General features: G+C 54.5%; 1 protein-coding gene across 3 annotated transcripts in view; it reads right to left on the bottom strand.

Annotated features, from left to right (window-relative positions):
• Positions 1–4,175: 4,175 nt before the first annotated feature.
• Positions 4,176–19,879, bottom strand: part of Csnk1g2 (casein kinase 1 gamma 2) — a 29,504-nt gene continuing 13,800 nt past the window's right edge. For 2 of the 3 annotated variants that reach the window (XM_004632688.2, XM_023716748.1), the window contains exons 2-12: positions 11,997–12,436; positions 7,091–7,131; positions 6,941–7,010; positions 6,696–6,844; positions 6,356–6,590; positions 6,188–6,273; positions 6,022–6,106; positions 5,667–5,815; positions 5,445–5,528; positions 5,255–5,361; positions 4,176–5,144 (exon numbers count right to left, since the gene is read on the bottom strand). In XM_004632688.2, the coding sequence (XP_004632745.1) occupies positions 5,090–5,144; positions 5,255–5,361; positions 5,445–5,528; positions 5,667–5,815; positions 6,022–6,106; positions 6,188–6,273; positions 6,356–6,590; positions 6,696–6,844; positions 6,941–7,010; positions 7,091–7,131; positions 11,997–12,183 (1,248 nt within the window). In that variant the 5' untranslated portion in view covers positions 12,184–12,436 and the 3' untranslated portion in view covers positions 4,176–5,089. Of the gene's footprint in view, positions 5,145–5,254; positions 5,362–5,444; positions 5,529–5,666; positions 5,816–6,021; positions 6,107–6,187; positions 6,274–6,355; positions 6,591–6,695; positions 6,845–6,940; positions 7,011–7,090; positions 7,132–11,996; positions 12,437–19,879 lie in introns of those variants that run through there. The other variant, XM_023716749.1, reaches the window with a different exon arrangement.

The raw sequence follows: 19,879 nt of genomic DNA, 5'->3' as shown, positions 1-19,879 counted from the left end.
CCTGAGCTGCTGCATTTGTGCCTCACCTGGCACCACTGAGCCCAGGTGGTGACAAGCTGCACAGAGGCTGGGAAGCCACCTGGGGCTGAGTCTACAAGGTGCTAGCTTGATGGTGGCACCCTAGGTTAGGGACATGGCCAGAAGGCAGTGTTCTAAGAGTCTTGGAGGAGGTCTAAGGGGAGCTGCAGGTGCCCAGCTCCTGCAGGCAGCAGCGAGTGACTGGGCTCTGGCACCGGCACAGGCATCAGTTGCATCCCCAACGTGAAGTGAACGCTGCACAGAACTCTGGCAAACTGGGCCAGCAAGAGTGCAGCGCTGGGTCCCCTGGCGAGTACCTGGTACTCCAGCCGCATGGGCTGAGGCAGGAAAACTACAGTTCTAAAGCCAGCCAGGGCAGCCTAGAGCCTGTCGTGGTGCTTGTGTGTCGTGTAAGGCCCAGGTTCTGTGTGGACCACAGCAAAGATGTAGAGGTCTGCAGCCCATCTGAGAAATTGGCGTTAATAGGAAAAATATTCAAGACGGTGAAAGTGCTGGGTGTAGTAGCACATGCCTGTCGTCCTGGCACTCTGGGATGCTGAGACAGGAAGGCTGCAAGTTCAAGTACAGCCTGTGCAATTTAGTAAGGCACTGTTTCAAAAAGGCTGGGAGGGGCCAGGATGATGACTCAGCAAGCGCAAGGGCCCGAGTTCAATTCCCGGTTCTGCCCCCCCCCCAAAAAAAGGGTAGGGAACTGGGCATGGTGGTACATGCCCAGTACTTGGGAGGCTGAGGCAAGAGGATTCACTGTGCATGCAAGATCAGCCTGGGCTACAAAGTGAGCTCAAGGCCAGTCTGAACTGCATAGCAAGACCCTGGTCTAAGTACGACCAAATTGAGGAGGGTGAGAATATAGTTTAGTGCAAAGGAATTGGATTCAATCCCCAGTACTGAAGAAAACAGATTCGTGGGAGACAAACCCCGAGGCTTGACTTGCAGAGGACGGTGCTCTGAGGTGAGCAGATGCTAGGCTGTGCTGCAGGCACAGGCAGAGGCTCCCAGGCTGGCATGTGTCCTTTGCAGAAATGTGTTTAGAGATCAGAAAGGTTGGGCCAGGAGTGCAGGGCAAAGCTTCCTGCTGTCTTCTAGCACTGGGAAGTCAGGGTCTGAGGTAAGCTGAGGCCATGTGTTACTGCCTAGTGGGTGACCTCAACTCCTGAAGAGTGCCCATCAGGCCCTTGTGCCCCCGGTGCACCTATCTGGTTAGGCATTACCCAGCAGCTCTGCGTAGCATCCAGCACACAGAGACAACCATGAGCCAGCAGCACACCAACAGGGGGGCCCACTGCATGGAGCTAAGGCCTTGGGCTAAGCACCTTTGGGGTGGGGACAATGGGGACAAACCCAGGGCCTTCATTGAACTACATCACATCCTCGAAGGGGCTTATGAAGTTGCATAGGCTGAGCTCAAAACACGGATGCCAGTGGCCTCTGCCTCCTAGAGTGCTAGGATAACTGGTATGTGCCACTGCAAAAAGAAACAAAGGGGCTGGCGAGGTAGCTCAGGGACTACAGTTTGATCCCCTGCACCACATGCTGTGCATGGTGGTGGGCTGAGCCCAAGGTGGGCTGAGCTGGCCACAGAGTCCTATGCTTGTAATCCCAGCGCTGGGGAGGCTGAAAACAGGAAGATCACTGTGAGTCGGAGCTGGGTAGTGCGACCCTGTAACAACCAAATACATTAAAGCAAAAAACTAAAAAAGTAGATGGCTAAAAAGTAGGCAAAACATGTGAGAGGTTTAAGATGTTGAAACAGTGTCCAAACTAAAAAAAGGTAGAGGGCTATGAAGATAGCTCAGCAGACTAAGCACCTGCCTAGGCAAGCACAAGGACCTGAGTTCGATCCCCAGCATCACAGGCCATGCTGGCCCTGCCCCTGGGTGTGCTAAGCCAACACCAAGGCTGGTGTGGTGGCGCAGGCCTGTGATCCCAGCGCTGGGGAGGCTGAACCAGGAGGATCACTATGAGTCTGAACTGGGGAGACCCTCTAGCAAATACATAATGAATGTCCCTGCATACGAGAACTGAGGTCCTAGGACAGAAGAAAGGTCTTGGGAACTAATAAGTGACATTTTTTAAGTGATGAAAGACACCACTCCACAGATCCAATAAGCTCAGGAAATGGCAGACCATATAAAGGCAAAAAAAGAAAACAATTGCTCTGCTACCAGTGACATCCCAGCCCATGAAAAACTGAAAAGCCGACAGCCAGGTGCAATGACACATGCCTGTTGTTCTAGCGCTCTAGGAGGCTGAGGCAGGAGGTTTGCCAAATTTAAGTTCTACCCGGGCAGTGCAATTTACCAAGATTTGCGAAGTAAAAAAGCCAGGCGTGGTGGTGGCACAAGTCTGTAATCCTAGCACTTGGGAGGCTGAGGCAGGAGCATCATTGTGAGTACAAGTTTATTTATTTATTTTATTTTAACATTTATTGTGTGTGTGTGTGTGTGTGTGTGGCCAGCTCAGCCCACCAGGGGGCGTGGCTGGCTGGCATGTGGTGCTGGAGGATTGAACTGCGGTCCCTGTGCTTTGCCAAGCTTGTTCCAGGTAGGTGCTTTAGACCACTGAGCCATCTCTCCAGCCCCTGAGTACAAGTTTAGTGCGCTCGAAGCCAGCCTGAACTGCATAATGAGACTTTGAAAAAGAAAAAAGAGGCTGGGAATATAGCTCAGTGAAAAGGCCCTGGGTTGAATCTCTAGCACCACCAAAAAAGAAAATCAAAGAGGTCTATTATTTTGAAGAAAACGAGTGACTGATGAAAACTGATTTCTCAACAGAAAGAATATTTGAAATACCAAAAAGCAAAAAAAAAAAAAAAAAAAAAAAACAAAAACATAAAGTTTCATTCCCGGCAAAACATCCTTTCAATTAGTGACAGCAAGGTAAAGGTCTCCAACACAGCTGCACTGCTGCCGTGAAGGACGTGCTCACGGGAAGCAGAGCATCCTGTAGGACGGTGCCCAGCTCACGCGTGCCAGGCAGGCGCTCACCGCGGAGGGTGCCCCGTCTGCACCCTCTCATTCTGAGATGGTCTCCACGAGTTGTCCCAGCTGGGCTTCAGCCTGTGATCCCCCTGCCTCAGTGTCCTGTGTGGCTCGGCCAGCAGGTGTGTGCCAACACATCCAGTCCATAGAATGCATTTTAAAAACTATAGGATAAATTCAATAGTGGGAACTATGGACTTACAAGATGTAGAAATAACACAAAAAAGGGAAAAATGGAAATATTTGTAACTAGTCCTCACACACGCATACATGTGCTCTCTCCTGAATTTTCCACATGTATTAAAACCAGTTCAGGCACACTCGCTGGCTCCAGTGTGACACAGTAGAGCTCACCTGTAACTGGCCTTCCCACCCATCCTCATAGCCTTAATCACGGACAGGCCCACTATGCCCTTCCATGCATGGTGGCGTACGAGTGTCCAGCACACACTCCCAATGGCTTGCCCATCTTTTTTTTCAAACAGGGTGAAGGCTGTCCTTGAACCTGTGGCAATCTTGCCTCAGCCTCCCCGGTGCTGGTATTGTAGGCATGCACCAGCGCCCCCGGCTGGCTCGTCCACCTTCTGCACTGCTTCTACTTCATCACCACACTTGGGCGCACTGGCTCTCCAGCCTTGGCCCTGCCTTCAAGCTCCATTCCTGAGTGTTCCCCACCCCACCAGGTCCTGTGGCCTCAGGTGCCCAGGCTGGGCTGGAATGCTCTTACCTCCCTGAAGGACAGAACAGTGTCCTGTTTCACTGGCCTCCACTTTGCCTCCTAACTCCCTGTAGTCAGGAAGAAACCAGGGGCCCACCCATGTTTTGCGACTGCTGCTGCTTTTCCACCCTGCTCCTTAGTCCATGGAGAAGCTTTTTCTCTGTGGAAGCTGTGGAGCACAGCGGAGCCTGACACTCAAGCCATGCGGGGGCTGGGGCGCCTGTCCTTCGGCCACATGTCTGTCTGCTCCCCTTTGCATGTTTTTCAAGGTAGCTTACTTTCTGTGCTGTCAACCTGGCTCCTATGCTTCCCCTTGGTCTGCCCCTAAAGACCTTGGAGGGGCCTTGCATTCCCCCAGGTCTCTGACTGCTCTGGGCCATGGCTTTTTAAAAAACAAAACAAACAAAGAAACAGATGCCACCACTCAAGAGTAATTTTTATTTTTTTTTATTTTCTTAAAAAAGCCCCTAAATTCTATGGCTTCAAGGAAGCGTCAGAGAAACGTAAATGCCATTTCTGTACACTTTGTAAAGCAAGAACTACGCCTGAATGACCACCACCCTGGAGGGGGGCGCCTTGCCCACCCAGCAGCTTCCTGGACCCGCAAGGGGTCACCACCTGCTCTGCGGCCACCCCGCCAGCAACACCTGTGGGGCGCAGGGCTTTAAGGCGATTCGTCTCCTGCGGCTGTGCAGCACGGAGACCAGAAGCCTCAGCCTCAAGGGCCCAGACGGCCCAGGGCTGATGCCTACCCCAGGGGTTGGGGTGTCTCCGGGAGCAGGTGCACCTTCCGGCGCAGGGCTGCGCTCGGGCCGAGCTTTGGTGCAGCATTTTGGTTGGGGGGCTGGCTCCAGCCAGACTGCGCCCCGTCCCCGCCTTCCCCTTTGGTCTGGGGTTGGACCAGAGCTGGCCTCACCCCACAGCAGCGCCAGAGCCCCCTCCTGGGCAACCAGCTCAGCAGATGCCCCTCCCGGGCTGGACCTGCCCCCCTCGAGGAAACGGCCTTTGGATCAAGGGAGACAAGCTGGACTTTATGAGGCTAAAGGGCGGCGGTGGCGGCACCTGGCCCAGTCTCACTACTCACTCGGCAGACGGGGAGGGCAGCGGGCCTCTGGGTTTCCTTTGTTCCTTGTTAAATAGTTAATGCTCTCAGAGGGGAGGACTAGACACAGGTGTAGAAATTTCGGCCAAAGTCTTACGTGAAGGAAGGGACCCACATCCAGGCCAGGTGGCCCTGCAGTCTGACTTGGGCTGTGGCATGTCACTGGCTGGCCTGTGGGTGGCCCATGGCCTCAAGGACAAGCTGGCCTGAGGGCAGCATTGAGGACAGTCATGCGCCAAAAGCGCCTGGTCACTTGTGCCGCTGTAGTGATTTTCTCTTCCTCCTCTTGAAGAAACAGCAGCACCTGTGAGGGCAGCTCAGGTGGGTGGGGGCTGGGTGCAGGGCAACAGGCCATGCTGACCCCCTCCCCGACAGCTGACCCCTTGTTCCCAGAGGCCTGCCTAGGGCCCTTACTTGGTGTCGTCAGCCACCTCAACCTCTGCCGGGGCTGTGATGGGAGCATTGGAATGCCCTGCAGTGGGGTCGTCTGCGTTTAGCTCTCCATTGGTGGAGTTCAGCGCCTGGACCAGCAGTAGAGAAGGGTCAGTGGGAATCAGACCAGCTGCCCCGCACCCTGGGGTGTGGGGTCCTGCCTCAACCTCACCTGGTTTTTGCTGTGGGGCTGTACTTTGTCCCGGTGCGGGGGCTGGGAGGGCAGGTCGGAGTGCACGGTGCCAATAGGCGTGGGCTGTGGAGCCAGCAGGCATCAGCATGGCTGGTTCTGGACCTTTCTGAAGCCCCACCCAGACACCCCAACCCCCCACCTGCTGCCGGGGTCTCCACTCACACCTCCCACCTTAACATCACCCCCCCCAGGCCGGCATACCAGGGGTTTTCCGGCCCAGTCATACTCATAGTCGAACACGAAACCGCTCCGGTCAAACAGGTCAGTGAAGAGCTTCCGAAGGTAGTCATAGTCCGGCTTCTCAAAGAAGTCCAGGCGCCGCACATATCGCAGGTAGGTGGCCATCTCCTCTGCAGAAGAGGACAGCAGAAGTGGGGGTAGGGTTACAGGGGACACCACAGGGTCTGAGACGTGGGGAGGGGGCGAGCAGACACCACAGTGTCATAGACATGGCAGACAAGAACCACACCTGGGCCGGGAGATAGCTCAATGGCATTAAGTGCCTGCTCGGCAAGTGGAAGGTCCTCAGTACCACTAAAAAAAAAAAGAACCACACCTGGGAAGCTTTCACACAGCACCTCGATGGGCGTGGCACGCTTGGTGTCCCCAATCTTCTGGTACCGCTCCTTGAGTGTGTCGGCCTGGAGAAACAGGGCACAGGTAAGTGGCCAACTGTGTCCTCTTGGCCACCATCCCGTTCCATCCCCCTTATCCCCACCCACCTTGAGTCCCTGCCAGGGTAGGCTGCCACGAAGGAAGTACATGAACATGTGGCCTAGTGCCTCCAGGTCGTCGCGGCGGCTCTGTTCTGTGGGGACAGCAGCAGGGACAGTGGCTCAGCACGGCCCGTGCCCCTCAGCCTACCCACTCCGTCTGCACATGCAGCTCACCCTTGCCCAGATGTGTGTTGATGCTCATGTAGCGCGCAGTGCCCGTGAGGCTCTTGTGCTCCCGGTACGGGATGTGCTTCTTGGTCTCGGGGTCGATGTATTCCTTGGCCAGCCCGAAGTCAATGATGTGGATAGCATGCTGCCGCTTGGTGCCCGGACGCCCCACTAGAAAGTTTTCAGGCTTCACGTCCCGGTAGATGAGGCTCTTGGTGTGCACATACTCCATGCGTGTGATCTGCGGAGGGCCCAGGCCTCAGCAGACAGGGCACCCAGGCCGGCGGGAAGGCCCCACCCGCTGCGGGCTCCTCCTTCCAGGCCATACCCTCCCGGCGCCGCGTACCAGCTGGATGGCGATCATGAGCACCGTCTTCAGCGTGAAGGTGCGGTCGCACAGGTCGAACAGGTCCTCTAGGCTGGGCCCCAGCAGCTCCAACACCATGGCGTTGTACTTCCCGCAAGGGCCGAAGTAGTAGACCTGAGGGACGCCCTCTGCGGGTGGAGCCAGAGACTCTAGCTGGACCCCTCCCCGCAACACCAGCCCACCCGGCCCCCTGGACAGGCCGACCCAGGCGGGTCCTCCAGTACCTGCGGCGCTAAGCTGCTTGTAGTATCGGTACTCCAGGTGCAGCTGCGGGGCCCGGGACTTGATGGGCTCCTGTAAACACGCACTTGCTTACCCTCGCCCTCAGAGCCCGCCCCGGGACCCGCGGGAGGGTGAAGGGAGGACCCACTCACCAGTTTAATAGCCACATACTCGTTTGTATAGAGATTCTTTCCTGTGGGGATAGAGAGGCATTCAGGACCACAGGGCCCAGCTACCTCAGTCAACCCTCCTCCCCAGCCATACAGTGAGCAGAATGTGGACCCCTGCTAGTACCTGGGGAACACCAGTCTCTCAAAAGATGGCAGCCTGTCTTGCCCCACACTTGTACCCCAAAAGCCACTTCTACACAGGAGCCCTCAGCTAAGCTCCCAGCTTATGCCACAGAACTGGACAGGGAGCTGCACCCTGGCAGTGGGGATGGCACCTCTCCCCCACTCCCGGCCCTGCACACTGTGACCTGGCCACTTGTGCTTCCTGGGCCCAGTGAGGTAGGTAGGTGTGACCTGCCGCAGGGGCCCAGAGCGCTCTGCAGATCAGTGCAGGAACCTCACCTGGACCCTCAGGCTCATTCATATTTGTTCATCCTGCACAGTCCACATGCAGACCCAGTCGCCTCTGCCTGTCCACCCAAGATGTCAGCATGGGCAGGCCATCTGTAGTCTCCCCGCCCCAGTGACCACATCAGGCCTGCCTGCCTGCCCTATGCAACCCTACTGTGTTTGTGGGCACTGCCCGACACCCAGGCTCCAGGAGCCATATCCTCCGACAGCTGCCTTGGACACCTGCCCAAACAAGATCAAATCCTGCTGGCTGAGACCACAGTCATGAGTTCCTCGGCCTGGATGCACCCAAGCTGCCTTGCTGTGGCTCCCCCTGGCCTTGCTGAGTTCAGCCCTGTAGGACAGAGTGCCCACCCACAGCTGGCCATCAGCTGGTCAAGTCCTCCATGGTCTTCAGGACTGGAAAAAGTGATGTCTTGAGCGCACAGAATAATGCTGAGTAAGATGAGTACCAAGGTGCCCACCTTTCACAGGCCTAGCTCCAGACCTAGCCCAGGGTGCAGGGCAGAAGGGAGCAGCACCCAGACAAGAGTACAGGACAAGTGCCCTGGACCTGTGTGTGCCACTCTGGCTGCCTCCCTTTTAGGGGCATTCTCCCTCAACTATGCCAGTCCTTGCTTCCCTGGGAAGGTAAGGGTCTGTGAGTTTTGGCACCGCGCTGCTCTCTGGGAAGCCCCTTCCCATGTCCCCTGTGGGCTGCTCCCTTCAGAAGGCCTGAGATTGGTTTCTGTCCTGTGTGTGCCATTTCACAGGTGACCTGACTTGTCGAATCCATTGGAAGATACCTGGGCTCTTTCTAGTGTGGGACTCTGGGAATCAAGCAGGAAACCCTCTTGGGGATGCTGGAGGGCCATGGTGGCCACTCACAGAGGATGACTGGTGGCAGGTGGCATCGCTCTCTTTCTCTGGCCATGTCTCTGTCTTTTGAAATGAATCTGCTCAGGTCTTCTGCCTGTTTGTCATCTGGCGGTTTGCTTTCCAGTGTAGAGGACCCGGAAGCCACAGCTTCTCTAATCAGATGCCCTCAGGTGTCTGGGCTGTGGCTGCCCTGTGCCCTGCAATGCTACCTCCCTGGCAGCTCTGGCCTCCAGGGACTTCCTCTGTGTTCTGCAGATCAGTCCTGGTGCTGCCAGTGTAGTGGGCTGTGTGTGAGCCCTCAGCAATGCCTTGGGGCCATGTGGCTGTGTGCAGGGGTCTGACCTCTCCCTGGATGCAGGACCTGGGAGGAGGAGCTCAGTGCTCTAGCTCTGGGATTGCATGAGGGTCCCTGGGGTGGTCCTAGGTGTCACACCCTTGCAGGACACAGGCTGGAGGACTGAGGCCCAGCTCTCACAGCAGGGACCACTCCCAAACTCCCAAGACCCAGCCCAGACCCCAGAGCCCATAGTTCACAAGGGGGCCATCCAACCCTGCAGAGGTGAACAATCAAGTGACCAGCACCCAACATGACCCCCAGCTCTGAAAGACGATGGAATTCACTCCCAGTGAAACACATAGCACCCCCCAGCCCAGCACAGAGTAAAACTACTAGATCTGTTACACTTTTGTTGGGAGACTGGAAGCTAGGGGGGATCCAATGTGTGTAGATAGGTCTAGGCCTCAGTGCCTAAAGCAGACAAGCTACCTTAGTCCTGAGATAAACATCCTGTCTGGTTAAGGTCAGCTAGTGGTCTCTAGGCAACCTTGTATGAGGGGTTATTAACCTTGCAATGGTATAAAAGTCGGTTCTGTTGTGGGTTTGTCTTGCCTACCACGCAGACCAGCGACCACATAGCTCTGCTTCTGTCTTCTTATCTATCTTTTTGCATTCCTGCCACCACTTCTCCCCAGGTAGAACTGATCTGACTGAGACCAATGGATCCCTACGTGGTTTGTGGTTTCTAGAGATTGTGATTAACTCGTGATCCAATGCTGGGATTATCAGTGTGAGTGCTGCGCCCCCACTGGGGTCTCGGAGAGGCCGAGGGCAACATAAGGAAGGGAAAGGCCTGGTCTCTGCCCCTGCTTTCCTTTTTGGTCTTGCTGTTCTCTTTTCCACCGCAATGAACTGCAGCCCTGTGCCATATGCCACTCTGCCTTGGAGTCAGCCAAGCACAAACTGAAACCTTCACAAATGGTAAGCTAAAGAAAAACTTTCTTTCCTTACTTTTAGGTGTCAGGTGTTCTGTCCCAGCAATAAGAGAAAAGTAACTGAGACAAGACCCACGGGAAAGGATGAACATACAACTGGTAGCAAGAATGGGATCTGGGCACAGGGGTTCTGATACTGGTGCTTACATCTTAATTGTTTTGATGGTGCTCGGAATGGAACCAAGGGCCTCTGCATGTACTAGGTAAGCACTCAGCCCTGGGTTATACCTGCAGCTCCAGGAAACTGGCATTCAAAACAGTGCTGGGGCTTGGGGGTGTCCCCAGGCCTCAAGGTAGGTTATCACCTTCAGGGAAGAATCTATGTTATTATCAGAGGATCGTCCTGCTTTGTCACCCTCCCTTGCCACCTGTCATGGATGTCTCATGAGAAGCCCCTAGAGCCCCCAGAGCTACCATCTGGGGATGCAAGCAAGGGCCACCCTTCAACTAAGGATGCACTCACTACCAATGTCCCCTACTTTGTATATCTACAGCGCTGGTGAGGACAGGAACAGCCCAAACTACTTCCTGCAAAGCTCTGAGGTGGCGGCAGTGGCAATGGGACTCTCAGCTCCTTCCACATACATAATGACTCAGGGACTTGAGCTATCACCAAGTCACTCGCACCCAGACTGTTCCCTCCTGGACATCTGGGCAGTTCCACTACTAAGAGACCATACTGGGAAGCAGAGGCTCTGCAGTAGAAGTGAGATGGGGTGCATGCCACCGGTGGCTTACTTCCAGCTGGTGACAGGGACATGTGACATGGGTCCACTGCTCTCAGACAATGCTGAGCCAGTGACTAGACTGAGCTGCACAAAGCATAGTCAGAGAAGTTTGTGAAGCAGAACCCACCATGGCCACACAGCTGCCCCACACACCTCCTTGGGTGGCACCTGTACTGCCTCACCTCTGCCCCAGACAGGACCCACAGTGACCTGGGGTCCCCCAAGAGGCACAGAACCCCCCCCCTCTGCTGGCCAGATGAAGATGCTGTGCATGTGTACCTGTCTGCAACTGCAGGTGCATGTGGAGCTGTGTGAGCATGAGGTACATACACATCTGTGTGCACACATGTATGTATACTCAAGGAGAAGCAGCTCAAAGTGAGGAGACCATGCAGCTGAAGAGAACGTGCAGGCAACACCAGTCAGACCAACACATGCCTGCTGGGGGTAAGGGACAATGGGGTGCCAAGTCCAGAAGTAAAACATTTACACCAGTTGGGGGCTGGGGAGATGGCTCAGGGGCTGGTGAGATGGCTCAGTAGAACAAGCACTTGCCTGAGTTCAATTCCCAGTTCCGCAAAAAAGAAAAAAAAAAACATTTACGCCAGTTGAAGGTTGGGCCACACACTGCCTCTCATGAGGGGACTTGTCACATACCCCATGAACAGGAGGAAATAAGTGGGAGGGGCTTGGATGCAGCTGCAGCGCATGGGGGGCAGGGAGCTAAGTTTAGGGGCCACGTAGCCAGGCCAGGTCCATGGCCTGAGCCTGTTTCCTTATCTGACAACCTGAGTTGGGGGCTGAAGGACTGATGCTGGCATCCCCAGCATGGGATGTACATGAAGCTTCTTGCTGTCCCTAACTCCATGACAGACACTGGTGTGCAGCACAGCTTGTCACCTGGATCTCTGACATGCCCCAGTGGTAAGGCCAGCTGCCTTGTGCCTCCAGCCAGATAGCTCACGCAGGGCTGCCGGAGTCTGCAGTGAGCCTGGGGACAAGGCTAGGGACACCAGGCCTCCCAGGCAGTCACAGATCAGACCCAGATCTTCTGCACAGATAAAAGAGCGCCCCACCACTAGATGCTGATCATCAAAACACTGGCCTGCAAGCATCTCAGTAATAGGCTAGCAGCCTCCCACGCTTCCGCGGATGCCCTGGGAGCTCTGAGCGCACTGAGTGCTGAGCTCCTTTGCAGAAGGAAAGCCACTCTGCGCCCCTCTGCTAACTGCTGAGCCCCTCGCTGATGACACAGATATGCCCAGGAGGAGGGAACCTGGCTCACAGCCTCTTCAGAGCTGAGTGCAGTAGTGCATACCTATCACCCCACACGCTGGAAGGGGGAGGATCGAAAGTTCCAGCCCAGTCTGGGCAACTTAGCCACACCTTGACTCAAAAAGAGGGCTGGGGATGCAGCTCAGCATGAAGGCCCTGGGTTCCATCCCCAGTACTGCAAAGCAAATAAATATACGCCCTCCTCAAACAGGAGAAAGTCCAGCTGGCCTCATGATCTCCAATAAGCCAAGGGGTGCCCAGCAACACTTCAGCAGACTGGGGACCCCCCTCCCATAAGCACCCCAGTGGCCTTCCAGTTACCCGCCAGCCCACGCTGGGCTCACCTAAGCGGAGCTCCCCGAAGTTGCCACAGCCTATCTTCTTGCCGACTCGGAAGTTGGGGCCCACCATTAGGACCCCCGAGCTGGTCCCCGAGCTCCGAACGCTGTGGCCACTGCGGCCCCCGCCAGTCTTGGACATCCTCCGGCCCTCTTCCAGCTCCCCTTTCCCTCCTTTCTTGTCAAAATCCATCAGTTTGTGATACCCTGGCCTCTCCACGGTGGCTCTGCACCTGCAGGTCCCAAGTCTGTGAAAGCCGAGTTTGCCACTGTCTAGCACACCATCGTGGCCCTGTGGCCCTGCGGCCTCGCGCCTCCAGCTAGTGCGTTGAGCGCGCTTGCGTGGGCCTGGAGGTGGTGCACATCTTGGTGGCCTGAGGGTCGCTTGCCAGGAGAGGAGACATTCTGCTGACGGGTTCCACTGTCTCAAATCTCAGGGCACTCAGCTGTAGAGAGACAGAGGCAAAAGTCAAGATGCTGCAAGCTCCATGGGGCCAAACTGCAGGTCCACCACACAGCAGGTAAATATTCCCAAAAGATCTCTGAAAGCCTAAGCACGGCAGGCAATACTTCTGTCCCGGACCCCTTTGTAAGCACTACCTGTCTCCACAGGCACTGACTGGCAGGACAGATCAGAGGTACCAAAAGTACCTCTGATGGACAAAGTTGGGTATATGGCCCTGTGGAAGGTGGTGGTACTTTTTGAGGAAAGTGGCTTGGGCTGGATGGCTCTCCTGTGTGCAGAGCCCCACACAGCTAGAGAAGCATTCTGCCTAGAGGAAAGGATGGGGACCCAACTATGTGGGAGAGGCTTGGGTGGCTGAGGGCAGAGAGGAGGCCCCAAAGCCAGCTGACCAGAGTCCATGTGGCACTGTACCGGGAACAAGAGGCACCCAGGACAGAAGAATCCCCAGGAGACTCCCCAGTGACCTCAGCTATGGAAGGCTGGGGGTTCAGGTGCCCACAAGACACTGACCCAGGTTCCTGCCTGGCTCTCTAGTGGCCCCAGCAGGAAGCAGCCAGTGTGTATGAGTGGCACACGGGAAGGTGGGACCCAGGGAGCAAAAGGAGGGCACAGTCCCTGAGCAAGGCCCCAGCAGGGTAGGGTCCTGAGAGCAAACTCACAGCCAGGTTCCCCAACAACTAAGCCCCAGTGAGAGTGCCCCAGACCTGCCCTGTACCTTCTGCCTTAAAATCTGGAGCCCTGCTGAGGGTGACGGCGTGTGCCTACTACCCCTGCACTCTAGAAGGCTGAAGCGGGGGGGGGGGGAGGGTTGGGGGGGTTGGGGGGGTCACAAGTTTGGGCCTAGTCTGAATAACTTAATGAAAACTTGTCTCTAAAAAATAAGTAAGGGTTGGGGGTGTAGCTCAGTGTGATGACCCTGGTTCAAGCCCCAGTATGACCAAAAGCCAAACAAGATAAAAAGGCCACAGCTCCGACAAGGCTCCTCAGACATGAGCACCAGCACCACCACTGCCCATCTTGCTCCCTGACAGATCCACTCCAATCTCCCACTGCTTCTGGCCATGTCCTCACCAGTTCCCAAGCCAAAGCTGAAGGAGCTGCTTTATGGACTCCAGTGCCCTCTGTACACGAGGCCCCAGGCTCCATTCCCAGTGCCCAACCACAAGAAACAGCAAACCAACTGCTCTGGCAGCTCCACCCCTGCGCATACTGTCATCGCCCCACCTGGGAAACAAGGCCCTGAAGAGCCCTGTCAGTGGCTAGGATGAGTCCACGAGGTGAGAGGGGAAGCAGTGAAGGAAGCGTGGGCATCAGTATCTGATGGGAGCACAGGGGGCACCTACCCAGAGACCAAGTGAAACCCATCCTCTCCAAGGCCCCTCCTACATGGCAGGGGTGGTAGGATGGGCGCCATGCCTGGGCTGCAGGCAGGAGGGGATGATGCCAACTGCTCCCACGGTGTCTGGGTCCCCATGCATCCACGCTGGAAGGCCTGGCTGTCTGCAGGTGGCAAAAATGCCAGTGCCACTCCTGGATCACAGAGGGGAATGTGGCCCTAATGTGGAAGTAACACAGCCACAAGGGTGTGGGAACACGGAGGAGCGGGGTCTTGGAGTGAAGCATACCTCGGTAAGCCTTGTTAGGGTCCCAGAGCCCCCCAATGGAACACACAATTCAAGCTCACTGCCCATGGCAGGAGAGACTGGGGACAAGGGCTGGTGCTAGAGGCCACTGTGCAGGGTCAGTCAAGACCAGGAAGCAAGGGCCAGCCAAACAGCTCAGTAAATTAAAGCACCTGCAAGCAGATGCAGGGGCCGGGGTTTGATCCCCAGGCCTGCCATGCCAGCCCTGCCCCTGGGGCACAATAAGACAGTTGAGACTGGGCTTGGTGGCACATGCCTGTAATCTGAGTTCTTGGGAGCCTGTAAACAGGAGGATCACTACAAGTCCAATCTAGTAGTGAGACCCTGAACACCCTGTAGATCCTTCCCTAAAATACAGAAAAATAAAAAGACCAGGAAGCAGATAGCGTCCTGCCCCAGTCCTGGGCTTGGATGCTGGGAACCCAGCTCAGAGCTTAGGACCTGGGGACAGCAGACAGGGAATATGCAGGCCACTGCCCCAAGGTACATGCCTGGGAAGGGGTGGGACCACTGGCAGCAGAACCTGGAAGATGGGATGCCCAGATTTTATGAGCAACCCACAAGTACTCAAGTATCTGTCAGCTCTGGCCCAGAGAAGAACCACCGTTACTATGGCCCCTCTAGAACTTGGCTCCTGTGACAATGCTGCCCCTTCCAGTGACCCCTCTGAGCTGGTATGTGGACCTCGCTGGCTGTTAGGTGAGCACAGTGGCTGTGGGCAGCACTTGCCCATCTGGACATAGCTGGCAGACCTCCCAGCTATCACGTCCACCACAGAGACACAGTAACTAGCTTGGGATACTGCCTATCAGGGCAATGCAGAGTGACAAGATTGTCACTGGGTCTGCCTGACAGGAACAGCACAGCAGAAGGGACAGAGTAAAGGGCCAGCCAGATAGCTCAGTGGACTAAAGAGCCTGCTTAGGCAGAGCACAGCGGCTGGGGTTTGATCCCTGGTGTGTCATGCTGGCTCCGCCCCCAGTGTGCACCAAGATGGTGATTGAGACTGGGTGTGGTGGTGCGCACCTGTAATTTCAGCACCTGGGAGGCTGAAAACAGGAGAATCACTACGAGTCCAATCTATGTAGTTAGACCCTGTACCAAATACACTAAAAAAAAAAAAAAAAAAAAAAAAAAAAAAAAAAAAAAAAGAAGGGATAGAGTGGAGGTCTCTCCATAGAGGGCTTTGGGGCCTTAGTGTAAATGAAGGCACACTTTTGAGTGCCTTCACAGAGGCCAAGACAGTGGTGACAAAAGTGCCTGGGACCAGGTCTGCTGGGTGGCACAGCTTGGGGTAGCTGTGGACACACCCAGCCTCCTGTCCTGTGGCTTCAAGGGCCAACCCAGCACCCCCCCATCCATATTACTTCCATGGCTTCCTCTTGCCAATCAGGGAAGCAGCCTGTCCCCATCATGGCCAACCAGGCCACAGGGATAGACACAGCCCTTGCCTACAGTGTCTCTTGTCACCCTGTCCTGTGAGTACACATGGTGGGAGGGGATTGCAGAGTGGGAACCACCTGTGCAACGTCACTGCTGAAAATTTAATCTCTAAATCACAGCCGAGATGAGGTGGTTGGTATTGCTCAGTGTACGGCTTCCAGGAGTTGGCTGTGCCCCACTGTCATCCAGGCTGTGGGAACATTTTTCCATAGTGTCCTGAAGAATGGAGCCCCGAAAATCCCTGGTAGCTCAGGGACATCCTTAAGATCAGCCATGGCAGGGCCAGCCAGCCAGCTCAGTGGACTAAAGCCAAAGGGACCAGGGTTTGGTCCCTGGCAGGCCTCTGGCCTGTCCCGGGGACATAATGAGACAGTGACTGAGGCTGCGCATGGTGGTACCAGTCTATAATCCTTGCGCTGGGGAGGTTGAAAACAGGAGGATCACTGCAAGTTTGATCTATGTAGTGAGACCCTATACTAAATACACGAGAAAAAAAAAAAAAAAAAAAATCAGTCACGGCAGAGAATCCACACCTCAGAAATTGCCAACATGTCAGCCCGGCCTGCTGCTCTGGACCTCACCAATGCAGGAAAAGAAGTATCGCAGACTGAATGTAGATATAGTCTCAGGCCAGCTGGGGTAGCACATGTCTGTCATCCCAGGTAGCCAGGGGTCTGATGCAGGACTGAGTTTGAGGCCGGCCTGTACAACTTAGTGAGGCCCTGCCTCAAATAAAAGAGTTGAGGGAACCTCCTGGGTCCCCTCACCGAGGAAGAAAAACCTGTGCTCAGGGCTTTGGCCACCACTTCATGAGAAGCACAAAGAACCAATACTAATTCATTCCTTCCAGTAGACGCATTCGCTAGCGCAGGAGGCACTTACACTCTTGCTAGTAACAGCTACAGATTGGCCACTGTGAGAAGAATTTGGCAGTGAACACCACCTCCGTGGAACGAACAGCACGGTGCGAGACTGAAAACCACAAGCCTCAAAATTCACAAAAACCATCACTTTTATGTCCTGTCTCTGGCATTGCCTGTCCTGGGAGTTTCCTGTCTGGGGAGCCAAAGCCATATGCTCTCTTGTGCCTGGTGTTTTTCACTGAGCACGGCAACCTCAAGGTCCACCCACACTGTTGCAAGTGTCAGGGCCTAGTGACATCTTGGCATATAGTGTACCTTGCGACATGTCCCTCCATGACACTGGGCTGTTCCTACCGCTCAGCTGCAAATGAGCACTGTGAGCATCATTTCTCCTGGGTCCCCATCTAAAGGAGGTGTCCAGGCTCCTTTCAGGAGCCATCAGATGGTTCTCCATAGCTGCTCACCACTTTATGGTCATTGTCTATTGTCCCTGTTTTGGTCACAGCGACCTAGTAAGTGGAAGGGGACACTGCACTGGGTTTTGGTTTTCTTTTCCCTCACCAATTCCTGTTTATTGAGGACACAGCTTTCTCTGCTGGGCTGGACATGGGAGGCAGCCAAAAGCACTGCTGCAGATGAGTGAGCACTGCTGGATAAATGACAACAATCCTGGGCCACCCTCATTACTGCTTGATTGCTGTCAGCTTCCTAGCTCAATTTCCTCAGGCTAAGTGAAGTCAGGACTGTCAGTCTAGTTTCCCCAAACCACTTGGGTTACCATGATGGGCATATCTCCATGCAAACTGGCATTCACTGAAGAGTACCAGGGAGGCATGAACCATCCTTGTGCCACAGACACCCTCTGTACTGAGGTAACTGCTTTATGGTAGCACCCCTGGGCCGGGCCTGCTACCATTGCTATATGGGATCTCAGGCAGACTCCACAACCCTGCTGACCCTGAGGAAGTGCCCTGCTCTGCCCCCACCCTCGGGGATCCACTGCCTCCATTCACACCACCTATTCAGGCCACAAGAAGAGGCTGTTACTGTTGGTCAGGAAGTGGCATCTGTCTGCCTGCCCTTCCACTGTAGGCCCTGTTGAGTAGCACAGGAATGGAGGTGGAGACAGAAGTGATTTGGGCAGGCTGGCATTACACGGTGACTCTGCACAGGTGGAAGGCAGCTCGGAACTGAGGCCATCAAAGCACCACATTATCACAGGCACTGGGCTGGAAATTGAAGCCAGGTGACCCCAGTTGTGCCCTCTGCTCTGCTCTTCCTGGGGTCAGGAAGTCCACCCACTTTGACACACCTAAGCATACCTGGTCACACTTCAAAGGCGCATCCTTGGCAATCTGGGTAGAGGTCACTCAAGGGACACATTTGCTCCATTATACGTATGGGGTGGTTTAGCACACATACACATGTGTGCATATATGGCACTGAGAGGCTGGCATGCCACAGCTTATGCCATAGCCCATCACCCTGCATCCAGATGCAGGGCACAATTCTGCCCTGCTAGGGGACAAAAGGTCACCTGGTAGAGCCATCATTGTGGGGATACACATATGAGCAGAAGGCTTTGGGTGTATGGGACCCCAGAGAGACAGCACATTCTAGGACCATAGCCCTTGCAGGGTCCTGACCTGGCACCAGTGCTTGGGCTAACAAGTACCCCAAGCCCAGCAGGGCATGGATGACACATCTTCACCCAGACTTGTTCCATACCTACTGGCCGCTCCCAGGCTACGTCCTTCATGACAGGCAGGCAACTATGCCACCTGAGATTGCCCCTCCCCACAACATGGGGCCAGTGTGAGTTGGGCCTATGCTGCAGAGGATGCTCCTGAGAACAAGAACCTACATGAAGCCAGGCGTGGTGAAGCAGGCCAATAATTAAAGCTCTCTGGGAGGCTGAGGTAGGAGGATCATGAGTTCAACCCCAACCTGGGCAACTGGGTAACTTAGCAAGACCCTGTTTTAAAATAAAAGTTGAGATACAGTTCGGGGTCAAGGTTCTGAGATTCACTGCCAGTAGAGACAGAGAAGGATGTGGGGAGGGATGAAAAGTCAAGTCAGAGAAAGGGTTGTAGCCATAGGAGTGTGGGAGATTTAAGGACAAATGTGGGCTCCTGTGGCAGAAGAGGGGCTCCAGGCAAAGAGCAGCGTCAGTGAGGCATGAACCCTGGTAAGCAAGGACACTGTACTGGGCTCTTGATTATGGTCCATTGTCTCAAGGGGTACATGGAGGTTTCTGTACTTTCTGCTCATCATTTTTAAAAAAACATATATTTATTTATTTTGGGTACAGGGTCTCGCTATGCAGTTCAGACTCATAGTAAGCCTCCTGTCTCAGTCTCCCCAGCGCTGGGATTACAGGCACTAGCCACCATTACTGGTTTTGGGGCCAGCAAAGCACTTGTGCTGGGGATTCTGGGGCTGGCATAGCATGTGGCATCGGAGATCGAACCCAGGTCCTCGTGCTTGTCAGGCAGGTGCTTAGACCACCAAGCTGTCTCCCAGGCCCTGCTCATCTGCTTTTATGTGGGCAAGTGTGTCTGTGCAGCATTGTGAACTTAAGCAAGGGTCTTTGCCCTGAGCTACATCCCAAGCACAATTTTTTTTTTTTTTTTTTTTTTAATTTGAGACAGTCTCGTTAGAGAATCTTTTAAGTTTTTTTTTTTTAAACAGGAGAGTAGTTCCTCCTTATTTATTTATTTTTTTATTTGGGTGTGTGTGTGGCCAGCTCAGCCCACCAGGGGGCAGGGCTGGCTGGCATGTGGTGCTGGGGGATTGAACCGCGGTCCCTTTGCTTTTGTTAAGCTTGTTCTAAGTAGGTGCTTTAGACCACTGAGCCATCTCACCAGCCCAAGAATCTTTTAAGTTTTGCACGATGGGATTGCACTTGGTGATTCTTCTGCCTCAATTTAACAGGGTGCTGGGATGACAAGTGTGTGCCATGATGCCTGGCTTCTGCTAGTTTTTCTCTACTCACTTAAAACTGTTCTAAGATAAATCAGACACACGTGTAAATAGTGCAGTTTCTCTGGTATTAGAAACCAAAATTGAAAATAAGGACCAATATGTACAATAGGTATCGATTTTTTTTGGTGGAACCGGGGATTGAACTCAGGCCCTTGCATTTGCCAGGGAAGCACTTATTCCACTGAGCCATCTCCCTGGCCCTTGTCCAATAGGTATTGAAAAACGGGGAAAAAATGTTTAAATAGTGAGGGGAATAAAGGAGGGGGAAAGGAAAGGAAAAAAAAGTGAGAAAAGAAAAAATGGAAACAAAGCTTTTATAAATAGGGAGAGGATCTCCTTCCACCACAGCAACCATTGAAAAAGAGTAGCCATGGCCCTCCGCTATCCCATGGCCGTGGGCCTCAACAAGGGCCACAAGGTGACTAAGAATGTGAGCAAACCGAGGCACAGCCGCCGCCGCGGACGTCTCACCAAACACACCAAGTTCGT

Source organism: Octodon degus, unplaced genomic scaffold (genome assembly GCF_000260255.1).
Source record: "Octodon degus isolate 3935 unplaced genomic scaffold, OctDeg1.0 scaffold00050, whole genome shotgun sequence".
In the NCBI taxonomy this organism is placed as follows: Eukaryota; Metazoa; Chordata; class Mammalia; order Rodentia; family Octodontidae; genus Octodon; species Octodon degus.
This window is presented reverse-complemented; position numbering and strand designations above follow the sequence as displayed.